This window comes from Poecilia formosa, unplaced genomic scaffold, assembly GCF_000485575.1.
Source record: "Poecilia formosa unplaced genomic scaffold, Poecilia_formosa-5.1.2 Scaffold422, whole genome shotgun sequence".
NCBI classification, from domain to species: Eukaryota; Metazoa; Chordata; class Actinopteri; order Cyprinodontiformes; family Poeciliidae; genus Poecilia; species Poecilia formosa.
Window position 1 is genome coordinate 443,551 of NW_006800361.1, and position 10,481 is coordinate 454,031.

Consider the following 10,481-nt stretch of genomic DNA (forward strand, 5'->3'; position numbering starts at 1 on the left):
CGGTCCTGGTCCTGAGCCCAGATCTGTGACCGGTCCTGGTTCTGAGCCCAGATCTGTGACCGGTCCTGGTTCTGGTCCTGGTTCTGAGCTCAGATCTGTGACCGGTCCTGGTCCTGAGCCCAGATCTGTGACCGGTCCTGGTTCTGAGCCCAAATCTGTGACCGGTCCTGGTCCTGAGCTCAGATCTGTGACCGGTCCTGGTCCTGAGCCCAGATCTGTGACCGGTCCTGGTTCTGGTCCTGGTCCTGAGCCCAGATCTGTGACCGGTCCTGGTCCTGAGCCCAGATCTGTGACCGGTTCTGGTTCTGGTTCTGTCCCCTCAGGTCCTGGCACAACGTGTACTGTGTGATCAACCAGCAGGAGATGGGTTTCTATAAGGACCAGAAGAGCGCGGCGCAGGGCATCCCCTACCACAGCGAGATCCCCGTCAGCCTGAAGGAGGCGCTGTGTGAGGTGGCGCTCGACTACAAGAAGAAGAAACACGTCTTCAAGCTCAAGTGAGTTTCAGAGGGACAGAAACTCCTTAGAGTCGCATTAATGAGACAAACGATGTTTTTATTATATTCAGCTGCTTTGGTGCAAATTTATTTCTGTGTTCCTTCAAGAGCCTCTAAGTTTAATAAAATCTGTTTACATCTGAACTTTATCATGTCTGTGGTTTGAACAGAGAACAGCGTAAATAACAAGGCAGGTGAGGAAATGTTCAGACGCCAGGTTTCATTTTGTTCGTCTGTAAAACAAACAGCCTCTGATGTTTACAGATTTATGTTTCATACAGCAGTTATTAAAGATGGAGACAATCAGGAAACATCAGAGTGAAAACAATAAAACAACCAGACAGCAGGAATCAGGTTAAATCTGCAGAGTCACAGGAGCAGAAAGAAGAGCCTTCAGGTTTAAAACTGATCCAAAATGAGCTTTAGAGCAAAACATAACGAGAGATCAGAATAAAATCCTTTTACTTCAGCTGGATAAGTTACTGAACAAACCAAATAACGATAACAAAGTTCATCATTAAATCTGAACTTTAATGATGGTGAAATTTCTCCTCCACATGATGATTAAAGTCTCTTCATGTGTTCAGTCAGTTCCTCCAGGGTTTCATGATCGTTCTGGTGATATTTTTGGATCAAAAGGTCTAGATAAAGACGAGAAAAGATGGGAAATAAAGACCAGATTTGACAGAAACATTGTTATTCTCTAAGAACTTCATGGCGTCGAACACAGACGACAGTTTGGCATGAAGTCAGGCTGAGGCAGCAGAGGAAACACTGCCACCTGCTGGTGGGAGTAGGCATCACTTAAAACCAATGTTTCTGACTTTTTGCAGTTTAATTACAATAAACTCACATTTATGCATCAGCATGAAAAAATACAGGGATGATCGCAGAATTACAAAAAGCTGAAGCTTTTCATCTGGTAAACATTCTGCGTAGCTCTGCATGTTCAGAAAAACCTTCGCTGGATTGGTGATGAAATTCAACGTCACATTTGAGATAAATCAGATATAAATCAGATATAAATCAGATATATCTGCTGCAGCTGAAAGTTTTGGTGGTTTTCCTGTTTTCCCTCCCTGTGAATCCTGACCATCATGTCTGACGCTCCGCAGGCTCACTGATGGGAACGAGTATCTCTTCCAAGCCAAAGACGACGTAAGTAACAAACTGAAACTCCTCTGGTTTCTGTTCCTTCACATCAGACTCATATTTAACTTGTTGTTCCTTCTAGAAAATGTTTTTTCTTCCAGCTGATTTCCTTTGACTGTCAGACAGGAATACTGGGTCGGACCGCCTGGTTCTGGAAAACTGGGAATACTTTTAGTTTTGGTGATTTTTAGTCAGTCAGTTCCTCAGGGCTCCATCCTCAGCCCCCAGACTCATAAAGTGAGACTTGTTTTGCACCTGAACATTATTTTTCCTGCTGATGCGTCTTGCTGGATCTGCTTCACCACCTTAAACAGAACGAAAGTTTTCTGTCTGAATGAGACGTGAAGCCCACAGCGGCCGTCTGTGTCCAGTAGGTCTGGTTGTCATGATGTTTGTTTGTTGTGAAAATGAGCTGCAGCTCCAGCAGAACGCTGCAGCCAGAGTCCTGACCAACACCAGGAAATGGATAATCCACTGGTCTCTGCTTTTTCTTGAACTGGTCTAACTGGGCTAACCAGGCTATGAGACGCTTTAATATCTAGTCACATATAAACCATGTTCCCACCGCGGGTCCAGACTAACTCCATGTTTCCAGAGCTGAACCAGGCGAGGCAGCGTTTAGTTTCTCCTCAGATCTGGAACAAACTCCCAGGAAACCTGAGCTGTTCAGTAACTGTTGGTTCCTTTAAATCAGGATTCATTAAACCGACCCTGATCTCCATCACTGTTAAATAAATTCCTGTTTCTGAGTGACTTCCCTTCTTCCGTCCAGGAGGAGATGAACTCCTGGATCTCGGCCATCGTGGCGGCGGCGGGCTCCAGGGTGGAGGTGACCCCCAGCAGCCACAGCACGCCGGCCCCCGCCGCCCGCGCCCAGACGCTGCCGGCCACCGTGGCGGCCTCCACCGCCGAGTCCAGTCCTGGCAAACGGGAGAAAGACAAGGAGAAACGCTTCAGTCTGTTCAGCAAGAAGAAGTAGACGCTCCTCCTCCTCCTCTTCCTCTCTTCCCGTCCCACGGCTGTTTGGGGTCGCTCCTCGTTGTCCATCGCCGACGTCCTCGTTTATCCAGCCGCTAGTCGGTTTGCTCCTAGCAGCTGCGAAGCTCAGAATGTAGATCTGTCTCTTTAATCCATCCTGATGATGATTCCTAACATTTCCTGATCCCAAACAGCCTTCCTCTTCCTCCTCCTCTTCCTCTCAAAGCGTGACTCCAGCATGCCAGCTCCGAGCCAAAACTCTCCACTCTGTGCCTCTAACCGTCCGGTGGCTCAGAGCTCCCGCTCAGCTGCGGCGCGGCGGGAACCTTTGCTAGGAGGGACAGAACCACCGTTAGCGTGTCCGGCAGCTGCTGTCCTACGGATACGATCACCGCCTGGAGGAACTCCCACTCCGTTTTCCTTCCTGCTGTCTCTCGTCGTCCAGCTTCTCGTGTTTAAACTCCCGGTTCTCCTGGACGTTGTTGCTCGCTCCAGTCTGGCTCCATCCTCAGCCGTTTCTGCGAGGCCTTGTCTTTGCAAGTAGAGGGGAACCTGGAGCAGGGCGGGGTCCGCTCCGGAACCGCCTGCTGCTGCTCAGCCTGGGCTGACCGGGTTAACCAGGCTACCTGGGCTGTCTAGGCTAACTGTGCTAACTGGGCTAACCAGGCTGAGTAACCAGGCTACCTGGGCTATCGAAGCTAACTAGGCTAACCACTCTAACTGGGCTAACCGGGCTGAGCAGCTGCTCGGGGCCGTCTAATTCCTGCAGCAGCGTGAATGCCACCCGGCCCTGCTTCATCTGTATGTATAACTTGTGTATAACAAACTGTTTAAAATAAACTTGTGTTTAATTTCTTCACTTATTAGTACTAATAATATGACCAACCGTGATAAGCTTCAGTGATTATGTATGAAGGAGGAAACCGAATGTTTAATCAGTTTTCCAACAATCAGTCAGGTTTCTTTTCTACTTTATTTCTGAAACATTAACCTCTGACCTTTGTTTAGTTTTGTGTCTCAGAGTTAATCAGTCTGAGGTTTATTAGTCTGGAGTTTGAAGATGTTCTATAAAGTAACTTTAAGCTGTTCAGTGGATTCTCTGTCTGGAAGTGAATATCGGTCGCTCGCTTGTTGGCTTCAGCTCTCCGTCGTTTAAAGTGAAACCTGTTGGAGCTTCATGTGGACGCTTCCGTACGGAGCTTCATTCATGACAAAAGTCACTCAAACTCATTTAAAATGTGAAATTTACCAGATGTGGAAAAAGATGCAACATTAAAAACATTTACTGACTCAGTTTCACACAGTTCTGCTCGTTTTAACACGTTTTTGTTTGGGATGTGATTTATGGTCACATTATACAAGAAAACAGTTAATTTGATAACAATCACAATTATTTCCTCAGATTTTCATAGTAACCGCCATAACATTAATGATTTTTAAAACATGTTTCCAAATGAATGTTCATGTTTGTTAGAAAACTAAATTTTGGATTTCTGGTTGATGGTGGGAGAATATTTTTTCTATGAAAAAGACTCTTTGATTGGAAGAAAATCACAGAGAAGCGGTTCTCCGGCCTGCAGGGGGCGCTGCAGGCCATAGCTGATGGTTTCAGGCCTAAAACAGCTGATTACCAGTTTTTCCTCCAACTAAAAACTGATCATCATAAAGAATAATAATTGAGAGTTGATGTTTGGGCCTAAATGTTTGACGTTTGTTTCAGTGATTTTGTCATTGATGGAGTTCCGTAGAGCCTGAATTGAGTTGGTGTAACGCAGCAGCAATGAGGACAAACAGGTCAAAGGTCAATCATTATGGGGGGATGGGGCTGCTTCATTTTTTAATATTATTTTGTGCTAAAATCTGGCAGTTTGATAAATAGTGTGCATTCCTCTGTCACTGTAACCATAGTAACCAGATATTTCTTCATTCTGCACAACGATGCCACATTGGGGTAGGTGGGTGGGGGTCATAGGTCATAGGTGGGTGTGATGTGGACCGGGGGTCACTGCTAGTTGGATCTGCACCGTAGATTTCTCCCCATCTGTTACATCTGTGCAAAAAGCCATTAAAAGCTTTTAAAACAAACTGTTTGGTTCCTGTTTGAACTCAGAGAAACGGGAAGGAAAGTCAGTAAGTAAGTGCACCCCCAGACCTGTAAGTAAGTGCACCCCCAGACCTGTAAGTAAGTGCACCCCTAGACCTGTAAGTAAGTGCACCCCCAGACCTGTAAGTAAGTGCACCCCTAGACATGTAAGTAAGTGCACCCCCAGACCTGTCAGGTCAGACGGCCCTGACCTCACAGAACGAAGAACAAAACATTCAGAGGAAACCAAACAGCTGATCAACAGAAAAAAGAATTAATGTGTTGGAATGGCCTAGTCAAAGTCCGAAGCTTAACCTGATGGAAATGCTCATTAAAGGTTGTCTGTTTCTATTTTTCAACCCAACACATATAAATGTTTACATTAAACAGAAAATATTTTGAGTTAATTTTGTTTTGCCAAAATGAAAAATTTCTGTTACAATTTAACCAGATTTAATTTAATCTGATGATGTGGGAATTTATTAAAAATTACATCAAAGCAGGAAGAAATTTTATTCTCTCTGAAACATTAGCAGGTCGTTTTTAGTGAAATTTTGTCTCGGATCAAACATGGAAAATTTGTTTTAAGTGAAAATTCTTTGTTTTTCTGTTTTTGATAAAATAAAACATCAGAAAATCAAAACAATTTTTATATTTCAAACCACATAAATCATCAAATATTTAAACCAGGATTGTTTGTCACCTTGTTGAGACTCTGATAATAAAAACAGGATTAAATCTAAAAACATTAAAAATGTCTTCATTTTTAATATTTAAAATGACTATGTTTTCAAAATAGTAATTTTAATATTTATTCTCTTGCTTTTCTCTGCTCAGCTCGGCGGACAGCGCCTCCTGCCGACCACCGGCTGGGATTTCTAGTTCACAAGAAACACTTACTCCCATAATGCATTACGTCCTGCTGTTTAGTCTGCGCGCGCAGGTGTTGCAGCCACAATCCGACCCTTCAAAGTAAAAGCTCGTCATTTGACGTAAAGCATCAGAATTTAATCCGAACCTCCAGGCAGTGGACGGTTCTGGTTCGGTTCGGGTTAGTAATGATTCTTTAGTTCTTTTTCACATTTAATAAACTATTCACGTGACTGTCAGACAAATAGAACCTGAAAAAGACAAAATGTTTTGAAATTATTTAAGAACAAAAAGCTCCAAACGGACTAGAGGCCGGATTTTTTTTACAGGGATTTTTTTTGAAGGTCATGCTCAATCAAAATCAGCTCTGGCCTTTGACTAGACCAATTCAAAGCCTTTATTTCTCTGTTTTTGAGCTGTTAGTGTTTGGACTTTCTGGTTGATCTTGATTAAACGTTTTCCTTCAAGAGTTTCTGTAGAAACCAGCAATGATTCTTGAGAATAGGGACAAAACAGGTCCTATGGATAAAGCACAAAATTTGAATAAAATATACACAAAATATAATTTTTTCAAATATCTGACTAACCTGGGTCATGTGAGCACAACAATGTATATTTTCCAGGTGTTTGCTGAATATATTTTTTATTTTAGACATTGTAGTTGGTGGATGATGCCTGTAAAATCCTTTGTCCAGGAGCAGAACTCAATACATTATAATAGTTTAAAATAATTAAAGAAATACTAAAATTATATATCATCACAATTAAGTATAAGTAGTCATATTAATAATTATAAAAGTATCAATAAATTGAATTAAAAATAATTTTTATATATTTTCCAACTCCATTGAAATGTGTCCCTAGTTTTTGTCAACACCGTCAGAAATGAAAAGAATGTAAAAAAATCAGGCATTATTGGGGGGCACCAGAACTTCTGAGGACCCCATGACGTCTTCTTTTCTCTTCCTTTGCTAAGAGGCTAGTTAGCTCTGGTTAGCTTAAGTTATTCATTAGTTTTTTCTTCTGTTACAAAACTTTGATGAAATTTTGTGAAATAAAAACTTCATTTTGGTATAATGTAAAGATTTCATTCCTTCAGAATAACATCATATAAATTAAGGTAGTTTGGCATTTCGTCAACTCCATCAGAGTTTTTGCGACTCTTTCAGTGAAATTGTTGACAAATCTCACTTAAATGTGCAATTAATTCATTTTAATGTATTTTACATAATATTGCTTTACTTCACATGTATCAAGTTTTTTTTTTACTCACTAGTTTGTCACCACCTTCATCTCTGTGTCAACTCTGTCAGATGGACTTTTGTTGTTTTTTGTTTTAAATATTTTTTTTGTTTCTTGAGATGCATTTGTCTGTAAAAATATCATTAATAGGGTATTTTAAAAATTATTTTATATTTATTTTTGTCAGATGGTGATGACAAAGTTCTGGGTCAGGTTGATTAAATTAAATTTTTAGCATTAGCAATTTTTAGCACCTTGGCATCTTTACATTTCCTAAACATTATTTGTCATATTTGCATACATAAAGTTGAGAAATAATAATAATAAAAAAGGGAAAATTAAAATCATTTTGTCCCTATTCTCAAGAATCACTGCCAGAACTCAACTGCAATTCATCCAGAACCTGAAGCTGCACAGCAGCCCAGATCACCACTCTGCCACCACCATGTCTGGCTGTAGGTATGTTCTGGTTCTGAACGCTGGGTTCATTTTACACCAAAACCTTCCAGAAAAATCTGTCTCTCTTCAGTCCACAGGACGTTTCCTCGTTCTGCCTGTTTTTATTTGTTGCTCTTCCAGCGTCAGTTTAGCTCTTAATTTTCTGCTGTTGTCAATAATCAGGTCTGGATGTTTAAAATGAAATTAACTCATGATTTATCATTCAGGGCCATTATTTGTCCTCAGAGCAGGTTGGTTGGAAACTTTTTAGATTTTAATAAATAAAATTTAAAATCAGATTAATTTATTTAATCTATTTTTGTTATTTTAAACTTAGTTTGGTCAAGTAAAACATTTAAATGGTAATTAGGCAAAAACGTTTTTAGAAGTACTGTATTTTTCAGGCTATAAGCCGCTACTCCCCCCCCACACGCTTTGAACCATGCCGCTTGTAGCCCGGTGGGCTTTTCTGTGGATTTTTCTTCAACCACCAGGGGGCGCTTTAGCAGAAAGTGAATCATTGGAAGTCAAAATTGGCAATCAAAGAAGAAAGCGCTGATTTTAATTTAGAAAAAACACATGCTACCAGCAGGCACTGCGGAGAAATGTCTTCAAACTCAAACCACACGAAGAAGTTCATATGATTCAGCTTTTAAGCTGAAGGCTGTCGATCTGGGGGGGGGGTTGGGGGATTGCCTGGTAAAATATTTTGCTCCCCTTCGTTTTTACAAGTTTATTTTAAGAAATAGCTGCATATAATTCAAGAAATAGGTTAAATAACACAAAACCTCCAAATTATTTTTTTAAATTATTTCATAAACACTTGGATTAATTACATGTTTTATTTGTTGTGTTTTTCTCGTGAACCTGTGTTTTCTTTTTTATTTGCTTTTATTTTTAATAACCGGATGTGCGCGCGGGCGTGCCTCTGAAGGCGCGTGCCCGTCAGCGTGAGCCCATCAGCTCTCCATCAGTCTGCTCAGGGAGGGTCTCCACCGGACCAGAACCCTCCGGTCCGGATCCGAGCTGCGGTCCGGCTGCGGCTCTTTGGGCGCGGCAGCAGCGGGGCGATGCGCTCCTCAGGCCGGGAACCAGCGCTCATCTCCGGGGGCTGCTCTCCTCCTCTGCCCGCTCAGCGTGCACCATCTGCGGGGATTAAACGTTTGTCTGTGTCGCTGCCTGGCGCTCCGGTGGTTTCCCGGTGGACAGCCGCCGCCTCCGGTGCTCCGGGGGTGATTTTCTCCTCCGGTTTCCCGGTGGGGAGGATGTGAGCCGGGATCCGGGAGGAGCGAGCGCCGCTCGGGGAGAGGATGAGGATTATCCCGCAGCGGGATTATATTTCCAGCATCGGGAATCTGGACGGGAAACAGGAAAACCGGAATTCCTCTGATTCAGGAAAAAGTTGATTTGATGAGCAGGAGGATGAAGATGATCCTCCAGAACTTCCTCTGGCTTCAGATCGGAAGTTTAACTGTTTCCGTCCAGAACCTGACCCGTTTATCATGACTGGAGGAGCCAGACTGGACCTCGGTTCTGGTTCCACTTCCTCCGAACTTTAATCTGATTTAACTGAAACATGGTGAAGAATAAGAGAAAACTTTTTGAGTAAGACCAGAACCGGACCCATCTACACTGATAGAACTCTTAATCCGGTCCGGTTCCAGAGTCACACCCAGAACCAGAACCAGGAGGGGGCGGGCCCGGCGGGCCGGCATGTCGGAGCGCAGCGCCCCGGGCTGCCGCCTCAGACTGGACTGGGTCTACGGGTACCGGGGCCACCAGTGCCGGAACAACCTGTTCTACACGGCCGGGAAGGAGCTGGTCTACTTCGTGGCCGGAGTGGGCGTGGTCTACAACACCCGCGAGCACAGCCAGCGGTTCTACCTGGGCCACAACGATGACATCATCAGGTAGGCGGAGCACACCTGGAGCACTTTTATTAATTATTAATCTGCAGTTCAGCAGGTAAATGAAATGATTGTTAAACGATCAGCAGCTCAGTCTGACTCAGGTTATTATTTAATGTTTATTGATTTTCTAATGAAAATGACAGAAAAACTAATTTACTGTCCAATCCGCCGCCTGGACCCGGTACCGATGAATCTGGATCCTGATCAGGTTCCTGATGTTGATCCGGACTCTGATTTGGATTCTAATTCTAGGATTGATCCAGATTCTGATCCAGATTCTAATCCAGATCCCGCCATCACAGCAGATTGATCCCATCTGTTCTGAACCGTTTGGTTCTGATGTTTCTGGATTTTTCTGGATTATTTTCTCTCTCTCTTTGCTCGTCTTTTATTCCACGTCTGAACTCACAGTTTCAATCTGACTCCAGATTATCTCCTGCTTTATTGCTTTTCTGTCAGTTTTTGCTCCAGATTTGGTTATTTTGTGATTTTTTTGCTGATTTAAATTCTCCCTGCTGGTTTTCAGAGCTTTGACTAGGCCGATCATCTTTGTCACATCCACAGAAAAAAACACTTTGAATAAAACCAGCAGGAAAATCACAGACGATGGATTCAGACTCATTCAGGCTGAGAATTCAGAGAAAATTAGAGTTCAGGATTATTTCAGATTATAAGCAGCTGATGAGGAACTTTAATTAGTTTAATTATCAGTTATAATAATAATCATTTCAAACCCTGTGAATATGAACTTTATTCATGAATAAAACTCATCAGAGCTGCATGTGAAAAGATTCAGGAGGAAAATTATTTTACTCAGAATGAAAAATGAAAACAGATCTGAGAGATTAAGAGTTTAATCAACAGGAAAAATAAAATGAATCGACTTTATGAAGGAGAATCGGCTTCCTGTGATTTACATGTTTATAGTTGAGGAAATTATGGGCGTGTGTGTGTGTGTGTGTGTGTGTGAGACAGGAACTGGGTTTTTAAATTGTATCTGAAAAACCTTCATATAAAATGTTTGTTGTTATTTCCAGATCTAACTTTGTTTTTTGCTCCGTCGTTGATGAAATAAATTTGAATTAAATTAATTTTATTCCTGAAATTCAGAGAAAATTTGATGGAATTTGATTCTGAAGTTCAGAAAAATGTTGAGCAGAAAAACAGCAGAGGGATTTTCTAGATGAGGCCGATGATTCAGGGAGGTCATTCATTCATGGAAACACACACACACACGCAAACACACACACACACACACAGAAACACACACAAACACACACACACACACACAGAAACACACTGAAACACACA

At 42.3% G+C, this 10,481-nt stretch overlaps 2 protein-coding genes across 2 annotated transcripts in view; both read left to right on the top strand.

Annotated features, from left to right (window-relative positions):
* The first annotated feature begins 290 nt into the window (after positions 1 to 290).
* On the top strand, positions 291 to 4,712 carry LOC107833656 (spectrin beta chain, non-erythrocytic 1-like). The gene is made up of 3 exons (XM_016663497.1): positions 291 to 497; positions 1,613 to 1,655; positions 2,422 to 4,712. The coding sequence occupies exons 1-3, from the start codon at positions 364 to 366 to the stop codon at positions 2,626 to 2,628; spliced, it is 384 nt and encodes a 127-aa protein (XP_016518983.1). The 5' UTR covers positions 291 to 363; the 3' UTR covers positions 2,629 to 4,712.
* Positions 4,713 to 8,176: 3,464 nt separating this feature from the next.
* Positions 8,177 to 10,481, top strand: part of LOC103155362 (echinoderm microtubule-associated protein-like 6) — a 51,265-nt gene continuing 48,960 nt past the window's right edge. Inside the window, exon 1 of the mRNA XM_016663461.1 lies at positions 8,177 to 9,170. Coding sequence (XP_016518947.1) covers positions 8,974 to 9,170 — 197 coding nt within the window. The 5' untranslated portion in view covers positions 8,177 to 8,973. The remainder of the gene's footprint in view (positions 9,171 to 10,481) is intronic.

What these genes read in the sequence shown, in the direction of transcription:
- LOC107833656 (XM_016663497.1), top strand. Translation starts at nt 364, where the DNA reads ATGGGTTTCTATAAGGACCAGAAGAGCGCGGCGCAGGGCATCCCCTAC. An exon ending in AAACACGTCTTCAAGCTCAA is followed by an intron (nt 498 to 1,612) that starts GTGAGTTTCAGA and finishes GACGCTCCGCAG; the next exon opens with GCTCACTGATGGGAACGAGT. An exon ending in TCTTCCAAGCCAAAGACGAC is followed by an intron (nt 1,656 to 2,421) that starts GTAAGTAACAAA and finishes TCTTCCGTCCAG; the next exon opens with GAGGAGATGAACTCCTGGAT.